At 51.1% G+C, this 18,387-nt stretch overlaps 1 protein-coding gene across 1 annotated transcript; it reads right to left on the bottom strand.

Annotated features, from left to right (window-relative positions):
• Positions 1-12,795: 12,795 nt before the first annotated feature.
• LOC120686462 (probable carboxylesterase 18) lies at positions 12,796-14,195 on the bottom strand. The gene has a single exon (XM_039968678.1). The coding sequence runs from the start codon at positions 14,033-14,035 to the stop codon at positions 13,007-13,009; it is 1,029 nt and encodes a 342-aa protein (XP_039824612.1). The 5' UTR covers positions 14,036-14,195; the 3' UTR covers positions 12,796-13,006.
• Between the last annotated feature and the right edge of the window lie 4,192 nt (positions 14,196-18,387).

Raw genomic sequence — 18,387 nt, 5'->3', positions numbered from 1 at the left:
AAATGGCTGATGTATTATTGATCATCACCCTTAGACAATTTTGGTCCAAAGGAGTATTTTTTAGCACGCAAGCTTTACCAAAAAAAACGGGGGGCATATGTTGACGACCAAAATTGGCAGCAACCTGAACAAACCGGTTTGACCGGTATGCCGAAACGGTCTGACCGGTCGAGATTCCTGTAACCGATCTGAAACGACTGACTGGTCTGACCGGTGGGTCTGACCGGTCCAAGCAGAGTCCGAGTACAACTAGTGAGTTTCATAGTTTTAAGATCTGTAATAGGATTTTTTTTACGGGGCAAGTCCTCCCCACCATATAAATATAAAGGGTTGCGGCCGATTGAGGCATCCAATCGGTCAAAAACACATCAATACATTACTTTTCTTTATCATTTTATTGCCTTTACTTTTATTCCCAAACCCTAGCTCTTCCAACCTCGTATCTGCTGTTCTTTCTTCGTCTTCACGACGTTTGAAGGCATTCTAGGTGGCCTGCTGATCCTAGAACAACCCTACGTGTGCCTGCGCTGACGGGTCCCTCCCGGGCGAGCATTCATCGGACTTTGCTGATTCACCCCGGCGACCGGTATGACCGGTCCCCTGACCGGTCTGGCCGCTCCACACAGGAAGCAATTGAGCTCTTCCTTGCGCCGCGCGACCGTGCGCATTCGTGTGTTGGCCCAGATCGTGCGCCAAAAATAGTGCTACTACATGGGCTGGTCCTCAATACGTGCACGCAGGCACCAACAATACTGGTTTCCACCTAGCTTGGCCTGCGCCAACAATACTGGTTTCCACTTAGCTTGGCTAATTGCTCCTGTGAGGCCCATTTGCATAATCATGTTCTGTCTCATTAGCTGATCCATATGCACATCCTTGCCAAGCTCAGACTCCAAAGTACTAGGTGGCCACTCAATGTGGTCGATGCATGCATGCAGACAGGCCATGGGATGGCCTTGTCGACGTCAGAACTCATGGCGGCGAAGCGGCCCCCATCGTCGACACTGGCTGAGTTGCCACCCGACATGGCGGTTAAGATCGCGAGTCTCGCTCCGATCTCGAAGCAGCCAGTGCATGAACTCCGCAACCTACGGGCACGCTACTTATAACATTTCAGGTATCACACAACCTTGAGATGCTACACTCTACACTACCAAATGCTAGAAATCAAAATTTCAGTAGCAAAAACCTATAAACAAGCATGACATGGAAGCAATAATAGATAGATGTATATGAAAGCGTGATTCTCCAACAAGACAACTCTACATCGTGTACAAATATGATTGAAGTTAATAAAAGATGTGACAAACATATAATTATGCACCAAAACATTATAAGATCTTGTAGAAGTACTAGTGTATGACGTGGAACTAACCTACTTTCCTTTTTTTCTTTAGTTTTTCCATAGTGTTACATTCTTTAAAGGAATTTGTCCCCGAATTCTTCCACTACAATGCAAGTACTGCAAAAGATATTATCGGTTAGACTGTTCACGACAACCCGCAAGGCGCTAAAGGTTCTCTCTGCTTAGACTTAATTGTCTAGTCAAGCTTTTCCTCATGAAAGCATCTCACCAAGGCACATGCTAATAAGGTCAAAGTTATACACGGATCACCCTTAATTTTATCAGCTAAGCCATAACCTAATTTCTAAATATAGACTAAATAAATAAGGATCGAAAACCTTAAAGACACCAAAATTTATTACCCGCCAAAACTAACCCCACATAGCCAAACTCCCTTAATAGACCAATTGCATGCATATGCATGAGAACCAAGTAGGGTATAGAAATCCATGAAGAAGGTATGCACCTACTACATAACTGAGCTCAAAGCAATTGTTCTTTATACTCTTCGATCAAGCCCTTCTACCTTTAAACTACCCATAAAAACATGCTAAAGAGGCTACAAAACCGCTAAAACCACAAAAACGTCCCACCATCCAATAAGACAACACAGAAGTTATACCACCACAGAAAATACATACTAGATAAATCCAATACTAACCACAATAACATCAACCAAAAACAATACATTTTCATAAACATATATAGCATGGCATATAAGAAGGCAATCATACACATCCAATAAGTAAAAATAGTGGCATATAACACAGTTAATGCAATAAGCAGAGACATATAACAAAAACAATAAATTATTACACCCTAAGGTGTCCAAACAACAAATTATATCAATCAACCAACCAGATCAAAAACAGAGTATGAGGGTGTAAATCCATCCTACACTTTAAGAAAAAAAAGCAATATGTAATTATATAGACCCAAACACATCCTACATGTGCTAGTGTGTCAAATCAAGTCATATTTAACCGAGAATCTAATACTTAATAAGCTCTGATGCCAACTGTAACACCCCAGGTATCACGCAACACCTAGATGCTACACTCTACACTACCAAATGCTGGAAATCAAAATTTTAGTAGCAAAAATCTATAAACAAGCACAGCGCAGAAGCAACAATAGATAGATGTATATGAAAAGTGTGATCCTCTAACAAGACAACTCTACATCATGTACAAATATGATTTAAGTTACTATAAGATCTAACAAACTTAGAATTATGCACCCAAACATTATAAGATCTTGTAGAAATGTATGACGTGCAACTAACCTACTTTCCTTTTTTCTTCTTTTCGAATTTTTCAAACTGCGCCTTCCAGACTGCTTCCTCCTCCCGTTCGTTGCGGAGAAACTCCAAGGGGACCCTAGACTAGATGATCGCCCCGTGACGGGGCCCCTCGGACGTCCCTGTGCTAAGTACCTCCTCGGAGGTCGACGCGAACTCGGCAATCCGGTCGGCGACACTAGTTGCAGCAGCGGGGTCGACGCCCCTCGAATCCCCGAACTCGTCGCTGCTCTCCGGCAGCTGCACCACTGGCACCACGTTCTCCGGCATCGTGCGTGCCATCACCGCTGCGGCAGCGGTACCCTCATCCTCGGTCCTCGCGGGCTCCAGGACGCGGGTCTCCTCCATTGCCGGCGCTCTTAGCGCTGACTCCTCTCCCATGGTACCCTCGACCCCAGCCCCCGGGGGCTCGAGGATGAGGGTCTCCACCTCTCTTTGGCTGGCGGGGCACTCCTGCGCGCCCCTACCAGCTCCTCTTCCTACAACCGGCTGGGCGGCGCTATCTGCGTCGCCCTGACCGGCCTCGATTTCGACGTCCGGCCGGGCGGCATCAACCGCACCGCCCCGCCCAATCTCCTCCTCGGCGTCGGCTTGAGCGGCCGTTACGACGCTGCTCTGGCCGGCGTCGCCCCCACTCTCCTGTGCTCGGGCCAGTTGGGCCTCCAGGGTCCCCCTAGCCACCGCCTCTCGGAGCTTTTCGACCCCCGCCTCTAAGACCGGGTCCACTCCGATCGGGGGCTGTGGCGCCGTGTGTGGCATCGAATGCGCCCCAGTCTTGAGGGCCTTGGTCGGCGCGAGGCGGGTCACATCCTTGGTGGCGGCCCAGCAGTCGGGCAATCAGGGAAGAAACGTTGAAGTCAGCAGGATTGGAGGGTCGAGTAAACGAATGCGAAGGATAAAATCAAGATCGCTTACCCTGACCGAGCGCTCATGCTGCGCTTGCCCATGCCGCTCCTCCGGGCCCACGGCACGGACACACCTCCCGAAGATTGACCCGAGGGTATCGCCCTCGGATCGGCCTGGAGCTTCGAGGCTGTCTGCGCGGGTGTCCTCCCACCCGCCACCGGCGGGGGCGACCTCTGCCCTGTCACGGGCGTGGACGATCTCCTGCCCGCTGCCGGCGTGGGCGACCTTTGTCCCGCCGCCGGCGTGGGCGCCCTCCGCTCTGTCCTCGCGGGCGCGGCTCCACAAGTGATCCCGATGTGAGCCTTGCCTCACCCAGTGTCACCGTCACATCCTCGCCGCCAGCCCTTCGATAGACCGGCGGGGAGCCCGCGCCCGTCACCGTCTCGTCGTCATCCGAGAAATTGAGTTCAACGTCCGAGGAGTCCTCCTCCTCGGTGGACTCAGGCGTGGCGGGCCGCGGCCTTCCCTCCATGAGTGCAATCTTGCAATCCTTCTCGTGATTCTCCTTCGTCTCCCTCTTCCTGATGGTGGCCTGCTTCGCCGCGTCCTTCTTCTTCACCACCTCTCCGTGCAGGCGGTTGTCTTTGCGTTCCTCCGGGACCGGGGGCTTCGAGACATGGCCCTTGTGGCTCACCCCCTGCAAACGCAAGTCAGAATCAAGGAGCGGGGAGAGGAGTAGCACGAATCGGCAACGAATTGAAACTTGAACTAACCACAGAAATGTACCCCATCTCGGGGCGCATCTTGATCTCCCAGAGATCGTCTGGGTTGTCGAGGAACTCCGCCACCGCACTCTTCGCCCTCCGGGCAGCGACGTCATGGGGGAGCAGCATGTTCGACGTCCTCGAGCCCACTTACGTGGCCTCGGGGGTGAGGTCGAAAATTAGCAGGTTCCTCTCCGTGAGATGAATCACCCTCTGCCGATGAAAGTTTGCGATGACGGCTGCCGTCGTCTACCCTTTCCTCGCCAGACGCTGCAATGCGTTGGTGAGCACCTCGAGCCTGTCCTGATGCGTTGGGGGCAATACCCCCCCAGTTCCACTTCTCCGGCCTCTCCCGGAGCACCTTGTTGGTGAACGCTGGGAGTCGGTTGCCGTAGTTGCGCAGATAAAACCACCCTCGGGACCACCCGGCGTTGTTCGTCGTCATCTTGCTGGAGATGTACAGGTGCGACTTGTGCCTGCGCACATGATGCATGAGGCCGCCGCCGCGAGCTTACCTCTTTGGTTGGCCCTGCGCGTTGTCGATGAAGAGTTCACCGCGGAACAGGTGGATCCACAGATCCCAGTACACTTCAATTCCCAGGTACCCCTCGCAGAGGGCGACGAAGACCGCCGCCTACGAGATGGAGTTGGGGCTGAAGTTGTGCAACTCCACTCCATAGTAGTCGCACAGCGCCCGGATAAACCTGCCGACGGGGACGCCGACATCCCCGCTCGTGGAGCCGCACGAGGCTCATGACGTAGCTATCGGGGGGATTCGGCTCGGTCTCCTCGAGCCGCAGGGGAATCTACGCCAGCTGCTCCGAGTTGTTGTTCACCGGAAGCAGCCTCTCTGCGACCATCTGCTCCAGAACCGCCACGGTGGCGGTGGACTTCCCCCACGGCAACGGCTCCTGGACATCCGACATCGCTTCGAACCGCCGGGAATGCGGGGAAGCAAGCTCTACGATGGCTAAGGTGCGCTCTCGCTCTCGGCTCTGGGCTCAAGATGCAGGGGAGGCGGAGAAGGCAGGGGAGACGAAGGCAAAATGGCCAGGTGAGCCCAAACAATCACCCCTTCCTCGCTTTTATCCATCAAGACGGGCGGATTCGCCGCCGCAGCCCGAATCCACCGCATTGAATGCGGTGGATTTTGCTGTCACCGACAGCTGGGCCCCATGACCACGGAGTCTCCCACGCGCGCACTTGGCAATAATTACAGCGCGGTAACCAACGGGCGCAGCGCGACTATAGCACTGTTCCATCTGTCAGCCGCCGCCCACGCCTCTCTGCCTACCCAAGGCAGCCACCTGAAAGGGCGCGCCCGCACAACCCGCGTGTGTTGGGCCACGTCGCCCACGACTACAGGAAACCCGCGCGCACAACCGGCGACTCCGCGCTGTTTTAGCGAACCGTCACGGAATATTCCCCCAGGGATTCCTTACCATCAAAGGAAACCAATTTCGAGGCCTTACTGATTAGGGGTTCAAAGCCTGGCCCGTCGAGGGTTCGACAGGCGCCCCAGATCGCCAGAGTCAGGGACTGCATGGATGTGCCGAACAAGCTACCCTCGAACACGGAGTTCGAGACATCCAACGCAGTGTTCGAGGCTAGTCAAGGGTGCCTAGCTGGGGGATCCCATCGAGCCCTCGGACCCTATCGAATGGGTTCGAGACCCGCATAGAGAACCTTTGCGAGTGCTTTATGTGATGTGTCCACGGACCACAAGCCGGCCCTTATCAAATGGGGCACGGACGTCCACTTGAACCACCCGATAACAGCTCACTGAAGCAGCCATAGCTCGCGGCCCAGGCATGGGTAGCATGGTGCGCTTCACCCCTCCTCCCTACGGAAGGGCGACGAGGGTCGTAATAAAAGTTGAGGTTCCCCTGAATGCCTTCACGCAGGCCAGGGCTCGGGGGCTCCTCGCACGCCGCGGCTCGGGCCGCACCCTCGAATGGATCGACAACCGTCGGTTGTGAAGTTCCGCGTGTTTAGCCAAACCCACCACTCTTAACGCACGCTTGACAGATGATTCAACAGGACCACAAGTCGCTGCGCCAGCACGAAAAATCTATCTATACTATACAGATCGAAAACAATTGAAATTTTTTCTCACCCAATAATTTTCACAATTTTGGTTTACGCAATGGGCAGAGGTTTAAAAGCTTAAAAGTTCTACAATTTCTCAAAAAAAAGTAAATAAATCAAGAGAAGAGTGAAAGCCTAGGAACCGCAGATGGATTTACATAATGCCATTCGATCTGATTGCCGCCTTCCTTCCTTGCGGGCCGCATCCGCGTGGGCTCTCCACCTGACCTGCCCCTTTCCGGCCAATGAATTCCTTCTACCTGCCACCATCGGATCGCGATCGACAAACCAAGCAAACCAGCAGCAAAAGGAAAAGACGACGCCACCAGGTTTTGCAGACAACTCCAAAACCAGCTGGCGTCCGCGCCGGGCCTCCTCGACGCGCTCACCGTCGCGCTCCGCACCACGCCGCCCCCACCGTGCACAGCCTCCTCTGCGCCAAGGCCCACCGCGCCGCCATCGACGTGAGGCGGACGCTCCTCGCCTTGGCGCACCGCGCCGCCATCGGCGGGAGGCGGACGCTCCTCGCCGCGCCGGTCGCTGTGAAGAGAAAAAAAAAGGAACGGGAAGGGGATTCTCGGGAGAAAGGATGAGGAAAAACAGGTACAGCTGACGGGTACAGTAGGATACGGTGAGAAAAACAACACTTTTTTTTGCAGAAACACCCATCTCGCGATTTTTAGGGATAACCCTCTTCTCCCACTCTCGCTCTTTACATGTGGGTCCAGTGTGAGAAGTACCGTAGATCCGATTTGAATGAAAAAAATTCAATTATTTTTTATTTTTATATTTTTGAAATTTTTTCTCATTCAAATTGGACTCACCTTACCCCTCACACTAGACCCGCGTGTCATAGCGGAGGGGATTGAAAGAGGGTAGATCGCATGTTAGAAGATGTTTGTGTAAAAAAACAAATTGTTTTTGTCACCGATCCGATTTCTAACCCCGCACATCTTTCGACACTGAACTGGGTTCACATCGTATGCCTATCTCTCAAATTTCTTTCTCTGTTCTGGCACGCACGGAACGACTTGTTATGAATGAGCTGAGGAAGCACTCTTCGCTGGAGTTGAACGATGTGGAGGTGGAGCTCCGCCGCCGGTGTTGTGAATATGAGCTGCTAGCACCGGACGGAGCTCGGCATCGTGAGGGCCGCCGCTGCCGACGCCAGCCGGCGCTCGCTCGCACCGTGCAAGGCGGCCAGGCGGCCTCAGGCGTTGGTCGACCCTCAGACGCACCGCCGGGCTCCCTCGCGCTGCGCCCACCGGAGCTCGGCCGCCCCATGAGGGCTGACAATGAAGCCAACATGAGAGACAGAGCTTGGGGCGGCGCAGGGCGACGCCCGGAGTGCCTCCTCTCCGTGCGAATCTCAAGAGGCGGGCGACCCAATGGGCAAGTGCGGGCAGGAACGAAGGCAAGCGGCGGGACGGATCCGCCTCCTCCGGGGCGGACCCGGCCAAGACGGCCTTCCCGACCCGAGCGAGTGCCTGTGCCTCGTGGAGCTCGGCCTCTCGGCGGACCGCGGACTCAGCTCCGAGGAGGCCGCGGCGCGGCTGCAGCGGTACGGGCCAAACGAGCTCGAGCAGCACGCCCCGCCGTCAGTCTGAAAGTTCATGCTCAAGAAGTTCGAAGACACGCTCGTCCGCATGCTGCTCCTGGCGGCCGTCGTCTCGTTCGTGCTTGCGCTCTACGACGGCACCGAGGGCGGCGAGGTCGGGGCTCACCGCTGCAGGCCGTGTTCTATCGGAACTTCCTTTTTCCTCCAGATTGCATACGGCAATTTCGAGGGAGGGTCTCTCATGTTCATCCTATGAAATCTAACTGGATGCTTAACATTAATCCACACCAGTCACAAAAAAAAAGCATTAATCCACAACTTCAATTTAGTTTATTAATGTTTGCTTCAGAGATAATCTGGTTCAGGGTATTCTAGGTTTCATATAGTGACGAGTGTCAGGGATTAAACTGGGAAGATTAACATTCCCCTATCAAATTGCTTAATAAGTTTGACACGTATTATTCCAATAGATTTGTGCAAGACATTGTAATTAATAATTAATTCTATTAGGGTTCATGTGGTGGCGAATGAAGGAGAATGACATTCTCCTATCACATTGTATGTTTAATAATTTTGACATATTATTCCAACAATTGGTGCAACCAACAAAGTTAGTTTTCAATGTTATTAGTAACCTGCTATAAAACCATCTGGGTACTGGTAACTGGAAGGGTGTTGGAGCTGTCTTCTCTAATATCAAATATTCAAATCAGAGATGGAGCTTGTCGGAGTTGGGAGCCAAGAACTAAAGAAGTGTAACTTGAGGACTGCTGTGCTACGTTCTTACCGATGTCTAGAAATTAACAATTGTCATGGCTCCGTGATCCGAAGAATAAAGAATTGGATCCCAATCAATACTTTGGGGAAGCACAATGACCGATATGATATGGACCCACAAGTCTTGAAGGTTTTCTAAAATGTACATTTTACTAGTAAGAGGAAACAACAGAGAAATTAAATAAGAGGAAGCAAACAGAGAAATTGAAGAGCACACAGAAAATTCCAATGAAAGGCAGCAGCAAAATTGATGTCCTCCCGGCTCCTCCAGATGAAGATTACACACGTATCATAATATGCTCCCGAACAACCAATAAGTACACATAAAAAATATTCAGTGCACAAGGCCTAGGTGGGAGGTTTAGGGCTTGTTTGGTTCCAAACTTTTTTCAGAAGTCTCTATCACATCAAAAGGAATTTTACTATTTTATATTATTAAATAAAATCTGTTTATAAATGTTTTTTGACAGCTGAGTGTTTTTTCGCGAGACGAATCTAATGAGCCTAATTAATTCATAATTTTCTACAGTGATGCTACAGTAACCATTCGCTAATCATAAATTAAAATACATCATTAGATTCGTCTCGCAGTTTAGCGCCAGAGTTCTGCAGTTAGTTTTATAATTAATCTTTATTTAATACTTCTAAATATTAAAAAGTCCCTGGGATTTTTTTTAATACTTCTAAATATTAAAAAGTCCCTGGGATTTTTTTTAGTCCATGTTCCAAAACATGCTCTTAGTGGATTGTGCTACTTTTAAATTAGTTTTGGATTACTTTCACCGGGGGAACGGTGGCTGGTGCAGCGAGGGCTGCGCAAGCCCCATGGCGAGCTCCGCCGGACCGAATCGTCGCAACTGGACAGCACGGCGGCACACTCCAGTGAGCTCCGCATGGCGGTGGCCCCCGGCGAGCTCGGCCAGATCAGTGGCAGGCCGCCAGGCCGCACCACTATTTTTTTTCTTTTATTTAGTTATGTCTAAAATATTAGCTCTCAATTTTTTCATGAATTTTTTTCTCTTTTTTTCATTCTGAAGTTTCACTTAAAAATTTTGTTTTTAGAATTTTGTTCATAATATTTTCTTCCAAATTTTTGCTGCCAAATTTCTCTCTTTCCCAAAAATTTTCCACTTTTTTCTCCGGTCTTTCTATATATATTCGTTTTTTCCTTACAACTCCTTTTGTTCTTAACTTTTTACAAAAAATTTATTTTCTTGATTTATGTTTCTGAATATTTTTTGTTATATAGTTTTTTTTCATTTTCGTCAAAGAAAATTATGTACCAGAATTTTTGCTAAATATATGTTGCCAACAATTTTTATCATATATTTTTTCACAAAAAAACAATTTTTATCATATAGGTTTGGTACATAAAATTTTGCTCATAAACGTGCCCTAAACTTTAGTGACGAGAACAACCATTCTAGGGTGTGGGGTCGGGTTCGACCCCAGCTGTCGCACTTGATTGAGAAAGCGGAATAAAAGGATACCATCGTAGGACAGACCGAACGAGGTGGGCCATGAAACAACGTTTTAAATCTCTCGCTATAGCTTCCGCTATCTCCGGCTATAACTGTTTTAGAGAGATTTAGCTAAGTTTTTTCATGTATAATTTAGCTCTTAGCTACCGTTATAGCCGGCTATAGCCTGTTTTTGGACATAGATAGCTAAATGGCTTAGCCCGCTATTTAAAACATTGCGTGAAAACGCAAAAGAGAAGGAAACATCCGGACGGATATTGATTGTATGTTTTGTTTTTCAAAAATAAATATTCTTACCCCTATGCGCCGTGGGAGGAGAGGCCTGAGAACAAGGTGACTCGGTGGACAGCCTGACGCCGGCCCTGGAATTGGTCCACGCCGGTTCACGGATGTGGCCGCTTTCCATCCACGAGACATCACCGCCTCAACGCGCCGACTCCGGTCCTTCGTTGGGCCCATGCCACGTCGCGCACCCTCCCTCCGCTCCCTAGATCTACTGCCGCTTCTCCCAGATCTGTCGGTCGCTTCCCTTCCCGAAGCCGGCGGGACCCGCGGGACTCGGTGTGTGCGGGGAGCAGCCCGCGGCGGTGACCGAGCTTGCAGGAGGCACGCAGGAGCAGCGGCCCGGGCCACGGGGAGCGCGCCTACCCACCCCTCCCTCTTCCTCAGATCCTTCCAACCAATGCCTCTTTCTCGCTGCCGCGCGGCCCCGCAGGCGATCGCTTGGTCGAGCACGAGCTGATAGGCGCTCGGCCCACACGCTGTGCAGGGGCTCCGCAGAGTCATGCGCGGTGCGGTGGTGTAGAGATGCGGTGGCGCGGACGTTTGGCTCCGAGCGCAAGGAGATTGTGGCCACTGGCTTTTGCAGGAGGCCGCAAGGGGTGGCGGCGCTTGGACCCCTCGAACTCCCTCTCCATGGGCCGGCAGCTGACGGCCGTGCCGGTGGACGTGCCCTCCTGCAAAGCATAGGAACGGCGTCGAGCTGGAGCCCCGTAATGAAGCAAGGCAACGACGTCCATTGTCCACGCTGTCAATTGTCATGCCCATGTAGATAACAGGTTCGATGAAATGTATCTGAAGGTGAAACAACAGAGATTTGCTCCACATTTTCAAGTGGACGTGGCGTAGCGTGCAGTTTACCTAGTGCTTCCTATAGGGCGTCCTGCGGGCACTCTCCATCCCACACTAGGCATGACTCTGTTTAGTCCGCATACTTCACACATCGCACAACTATCTTTTATTTTTTTGGGAAAAGTCCAATTTTCAACTTCGAACTATCGCAAAAGTCTGATTTTCAACTTTCAACTACGAAACCGGAAAAGATAGGCCATCCAACTGTCAAAACCGGCCAAATTTGGCCCTTGAGGTGGTTTTAAAGGTGGTTTTGTATTTTCTAAAAAAAATTAAATAAATCTAATTTGATCTAAAAAATCAAAACTAATCCACTTTAAATCAGAAAAATATGAAATAAGTACCAAATTTTTTCTAAAAATATAACCTATCTATTATTACTCCATTTGAATCTTAGTTATTAAAAATAATAGGCATAACTGCAAACAACCAAATATTATGAATATAAAAAAATTAGATTTGAATAGCTCACAAGTCATGTGATAATAGATAGTTTACATTTTTAGAAAACTTTTGATACCAATTTCATAATTTTTTGACTTAAAAAGAATTATTTATAAATTTTTTAATGTAAAATTAAATATTTTTAATTCTCACAAAATAGAAAACCACCTTCAAAATCACCTCAAGGGCAAAATTTGCCCAATTTTGACAGTTGGATTGACTATATTATCCGATTTCGTAGTTAAAAGTTGAAAATTCAATTTTTGCGATAGTTGGATAATGTAAACCGGATTTTTTCCATTTTTTTTCTCGTCTGTTTTCTTTCTGGAGGCCACCAGGGGTCCGAATCTTATCCTGCGGCATAACTCCTTGTACGCGCAGGCGACGGACGCCGCGGCCAGGATGACGCCGCCAGTCTCGCGTCTCGGTGTGAGGAGTGAACCTCTCGCGGCCCCAGGAGCTCGCACGGTTTTTTTTTTTTGTCATCAATGGATGGTTAACAATATTTTTAAATATTTTTTTGATGTTGCAAATGATGATTTTCTATATTGTTGACGTTTTTCTTCTATACTGTGAATGTTATTATGTGACGTTGTATTGGACTGATGGAGCGTTCATTCTCATCAGACGTTCGGGTATTTACATGCTACTGTAAACTTGCTTGCCCTAGGGCGTGGTGTGCGGACGTAAGGGCTGTGGGGATGTAAATAGTATAGATATTTTTCGATTGTATTCGAATTCGATTCGGTCTTAAAAAAATTTTATCCATCTGTATCCGATTATGAATATTCAATATCCATAACCAATCCGTATCCAAATACTAAAAAATTATATTTTTATAATATCAATATTCATTTTGATCTTATCCGGTAAAAACTAATACTAACCGTATCGAATTCTGTGTCCAAATTAAAATGTGAAAATAAATACGATATCAGTAATATATACCAGTATCCGATCCTAGTGTGGGCGAGGGCTCACATCGCTGGCCTTTGAACCCATATCGCTGGCGACGGACAGGCGGACGAAAAGATCGCACCGGGCCGGGCGGGAGACGAACGAAAAAAAGAAGAAGAAAAACGTCATCCTTGATCCCACACTGGTTACACTTGTGCTGACGGATCCCACACGTCTGGACGCCTTGTTCGATGAGGTCCACGTCACACAACATCCCAACGTCCCAGTCCACGTCACTGACCCCAGTCACCCACCCGACGCAAATCCTCCGCTACCTCCAACCTGAATTCCGCTCGGGCGGCCCGGCATCATCTATCACTCGCTGCCGCTGCCGGCGACGATGTCCTTGATCCTCAGCATCAGGTCCTTGGCGTCCGCGAACTCCGGGAACACGTAGAAGGCGTGGATGGCGCCGGGGTACTCGAGCACCCGCACCTCCTTCCCCTTGCCGCGCAGCGCGTCGCAGTACCGGCGCTGCCAGTCCTGCAGCGGGTCGTACCCGCCGACGACCACCGTGGCCGGCGGGAACGCCGGCGCGGCCTCGAGGCCGGCCACGGCGGCGTCGGGCGAGCACGCCTCGTGGGCGCGGTCGGCGCCGGGGGGCAGGAACGCGCGCCACATCCAGTCGGTGCGCGCGACGCTGACGATGGGCGCGCCGTCGAGGCGGAGCTCGGCGGGGGTGCGCTCCTCGCCGCCGAAGAAGGGCTGGATGGCGACGAGCCCCCGCAGGCGGACGGCGGCGAAGCGCGACGGGTCCAGCGCGTAGCGGCGCGCGACGTGGTGCGCGATGTTGCCGCCCGCGCTGTCGCCGGCGAGGAAGCAGCGCGCGGGGTCGAGCGGCGGGTCGGCGGCGGCGGCGTTGGCGGGGTCGTCGAGGAAGCGGAGCGCGGCGAGGCCGTCGTCGTAGGCGGCCGGGCAGCGGTGCTCGGGCGCGCGGCGGTAGTCGACGGACAGCACCGCGGCGGCGGCGTGGCGCGCGATGCGGCGGCAGGCGGCGTCGTAGGCCGGGGACGCCGCGGAGAGGTACGCGAAGCCGCCGCCGTGGAAGAAGACGACCACGGGGAGCGGGCGGCGGGCGGCGGCGGGGTGGAAGAGGCGCGCGCGGAGGGGCACGGCCGCGTCGAGGACGACGTCCCGGGACGCGACGCCGTGCCGCGGGGCCGCCGACGCCGCGACGCCCTTGTCGAGCACGCCGAGCAGGCGGCGGTTGACGGTGCCGTCGGCGCGGCGGGTGGCGTCGGTGACGTACCCCGCGGCCAGCACCGCGAGCCGCGTCCGCCACGGCATCGGCGGCGCCACGCGGCCCCTGGCGGCCGCCGGCGCTGGGTCGGCGGCCTCCCCCATTGGTGCGGGTCCGCGAGCGGCGGAGGAGTCCGCGTGGTGCCGGACTCTTCGAGTGGGAGCAGAGGACACGACAAGGATGTGTGTGTGTCCCCGAGTGGTGTGCGCCGCGGCGTCGCCGTCAGAGATCGGCCTGCGCTTATAGAAAGAAGAAGCGGAGACGGAGACGGAGACGGAGACGCGCACGATCCTGGCGCTCTTACGTGGTGTGGGTAGTTGCGCGCTGCCCCTGGCAGGTGGGTCCGCTAGCGTGCGCTGCGAGCTGGCTGTGGGTCCGGGTCGCGGTCCCGGTCGGCGTTTCTGCCGTGGCATTTACGAGGTGCCCGGCTCGGCACTCGTGGTTGGGCCGAGGCGTCAGGGAGCGGTGAGGGGGGCGCTCGCCTTGCCGGCCGGGCGGGTTGGTTTTTGGCGGTGGGTGGTTGGCAGAGTCCCGGGGCGGCAAGTAATGGCCATGGCCCCCCTTCAACAGCCGCCCAGCACCGCACGGCGCGGCATGTCACGTGCCGGAGGCGGATCCCGTCGCCGGGATTAGGACATCCGCGCCCACACAACAGGGGATGAGCAGTGTTGTGTACTTTGCTGCTGCTTTTTTCGAGGGGTATTTTCTTTGCTTTGGTGCCCCTCAGTCAATCTTCCAGAAGGTGCCGTACAAGGAAACTCGTCGGGGCCCGTAGGCCGAGCTGTGTGTTCCGGTTGGCACGAGGCCTGGCCAGCTTCGTTTGGTGGGCTTACAGAGTGATGATCTTACATCAGTAGGCCGGATCTACCTGCTGATGTGCGGCCCATTAGACACGGCCGGCTTCTTCGTTTGGGCTGAGAGCTACGCAACAGAGAGATGAAGCAGATGGTTCCTTAACGGGCAACAAATGTCAACCCAAGAAGGCCAGTTACCCAGTTTTCCTTTCAGAGGGCAAACCCCACAAGGCCACAACGAGTGAAATTAGAACAATTGAAATGGGGGCTATCCGATCTTACACAAGTTGCATTACTGGCTAATCCATCAGCTACAAAAAAAAATTTAGAAAAAGGAAAGTTTTATTGATCCTAGACAGTTACATCAAGATGATATAGTTATATAAGATCCATTCCGGCCTCTGCATAACTAAGATACACACAGCCTATGAAAAAAAAAAACAAAAAAAAGAGAACGCCATGACCAAAAGATCATGTCGCAGCAAACTACCACAAGCGACTTCACCTTTATCGGTTTCGCAAACCAAAGCAGCTATTGGACTATGAAGTAGGCTCCCGAGACAATGCCTCCAACGAGGAAACGACACGCGCACGTGCCGACATTGCAGTGACCCAACCAACAAAAGTTTTCACCTGAGTGAGTAATTCATCTTAATCCAAACAATGCCTTCAACAAGGTCACTGCCAAGTTCAACCAATTAACATTAGACCTAGGAATTTCATCCCGGAACCGCTGAATTAGTAACAAGTACCACCACAACAAAGTCATGTTGCTTCCCCCTTCTTACCAGGCCAATGCTTTCATATAGACCAAACTTGACCCACTTCGAACGGCCATGAACTCCAAGTCCGGCAGACCATCTGAACTCATAACCTGAGATACCATGCTGCAAAGTAGCCACTGGGTACTCGTGCATAATCTACCAGAACAAAGTGCAGATGAAATCCGTCTTCGAGTAAGAGAATCCGCGAATGAAGCCAAGGTGACTCATGTCTCTTGGTCTATATGAAAAACAAAGACGAAATTGAAGATGTCATCAGCAGAAGTAGTTGCAAAGTCCAGAGCTAGCCCTTCCAACAGCAAAGCTAAAGGCGCAACTGCCGGAGAGGAGTCACCACTGGAGGCCAAGCCGACGTCAGATCTGCATCCGGGGGGCCCGAAGTCACCCATCGCGAACCACACGGAACTGCCAAAGCGGCTGGGCGCTGGGAAGAACGAGACTTCCATGCTGCGTCGAAAACGCCGCTGAGATCACCCAAGAGGTCACCTCCAACTCCGTGAAGCCAGCGCCACCACGCCTCAATGCCTTCCGGGCAAGCCCCCCACCGAGGGTCGCCTGCCCGCCATAGTTGCCGCAAGACGCCGCCTGGCAACGCCGCTGCAAGCTAGCACCACCATCGACGCCCTCCGTTGCGAGCCGCCGCCACTCCTCAGATCCAGCCGCAGGATGCGCGGATCCGGCTGTCGGAGCCTCAGATACGCCGGCTGCCAGCCTCGTCGCGCCGGATCTGTGCCTGCCGCAGCCGCTGGCCAAACCCCGCGCGCACCAGGGTCGGCCCACGCCGCGCGGCCTCAGGCCACCCCCGTCGTGCGGCCTCTTGGCCTCCCGCTCCGCGCACAGGCCGGACCGCACCACCGCCGCGCACAGCGGCTCTCGCGGGGATTGGCCCCGCCGCCGCCGTCCTAGGGGCCGCACAAACTTTCAGCGAGCCCCTCTGGCGACGGCGAGGGCGGGGGAAGGGCCAAGGTGAGCGGCGGCGCCTATGTGAGGGCAAGGGGGGGTAGGTAGATGCAATCGCCGCTACAAAATTTTCTCCCCTTGGAATGTACTAGAAACCCTAAGGTTCTTGAAGAAACTCTCTCATATCCTTAATAGTGTCCTTAATTCTCCAGTCCGAAGTAACACTTCCTATTCATTTGTTCTTCTTTCACACAGGCGATGAGTTCGGAATTATATCCAAGGAAATGACACTCATGGACCTGCAAAGAGACAATAAAATGAAGGCCAAGGAAAAGGCTCAATACTCATGGACCTCCCAATAAAATGAAGATAGAATTAGCTTGTGAAGTTTTTTTGCTTTGATGCTTAAAGTCCATGAGGATTGGTTATCTTGAATTCCAAGATCAGTTACTTGGCCATTGATGAAAGTGGTATCTGATCTCCAACCACTACTAGAAACAGTAGGAAAATGTTCAGAATGATGTTTGCTGGATGTGGACATCTGGGCTCGGTGCCACATGAGGACAACTGCAGGAGCAGGACCCGGCCGATGCATCTCTTGTCTTGTTTAGATCTCAAAACGCAAAATGCAAAATTTTTGTAAATCGCTTGCATAGTATACTAAATATAGTCAAAAAATAAATCGCATTACACAAATAGACTGTAAATCGTGAGACGAATCTAATGAGCCTAATTATGACGTGATTGGACACTAAATCGCTACAGTAATGCTACAGTAAATATGCTCTAATGATGAATTGATTATGCTCATTAGATTTGTCTCATCGTTTAAAGACGAGATCTATTATTAGTTTTATAATTAATCTATATTTAATATTTTAAATATTGAAGATTTCTTTCTAAAAATATAAAAATGCAAAATGATCTAAACACACCCTCTCTCTCGCGCGCGCAGTGACACAGACAAAACACTGAGCAAGATACATCCATATATATCGCTCTAGCAGCCATCCGTTCCTCACACGAAGATAGGGTTGGAATCAGTTGATAGATGCCATCCCGCTCTATATCTATACAATGCAAGTTATTATTACTACCCTGATGACGAGGGGAAGCGTCGCTAGCCGTTCATCGAACCTATGCACACACACTCAAACAACGTGCGCCATCGCGTCGTCGTGTATCACAAGTGTCGCCTGTTGATCGATCGTGTCGTCAGAAACACACATGTGTCCTTGGTGCATTTCATATTCTTTTGCGAAATATATTTAATTTGTGCATTTCATATTCTTTTGCGAAATATATTTAATTTCTTCGTGGTTTGTTGGGTTGAGTTTCATCGCATAGTTGGAAATGACAATCAATAGATAGTCTATTCACAGAAAGGACCTGTAGCCTAGTGATTATGATTTAACAACGTATAGCGATGTGTCCGTTAATCTCGAGGATTTGCCAGCTCAGTATATTCAAAGATGCTCATAGAGATATGATTTTTGTACGCATATTCATAGAGATAAGTGTGCATGCATTGTGAATGTCCGAGTTGTATACAGTGAGGAGAGATAAAAGATTGCTAGATAGTTGAGTCATGTATTCCAATGCACGTGCTTTTAATAAAGCTCATCTATGACGTGTAAACTCACAGAAATGATCTACCGCTGATCCACTAGTTACAATATCTATGATGATATCTTTAAGGTGAATATATCTGTTTATTATAGAAAACCATTAACCAAAAGCTACAATTGATTCATTGGTATGGTATTTTTTATTCTATCTTTGAGGTGAAATTTAAGCCCCTTACAGAAGATCTTTGACTCCAGCATGAAAGATACTCGGATTAAAACCGTGTGTTAGCAATATAAACCCCTCACTAGACTTCCCCAACCACAATTAATCCATTGAATACAATATCTATCATGCTATCTTTAAGGCCAGTGTCATGTAAGTTTCTTATAGATAATCATTTTCTCTACTCTA

This window comes from Panicum virgatum, chromosome 8N (assembly GCF_016808335.1).
Source record: "Panicum virgatum strain AP13 chromosome 8N, P.virgatum_v5, whole genome shotgun sequence".
Taxonomy (NCBI): domain Eukaryota; kingdom Viridiplantae; phylum Streptophyta; class Magnoliopsida; order Poales; family Poaceae; genus Panicum; species Panicum virgatum.
The sequence above is the reverse complement of the archived record's forward strand: the minus strand, read 5'-3'. Positions and strand labels throughout refer to the sequence as shown.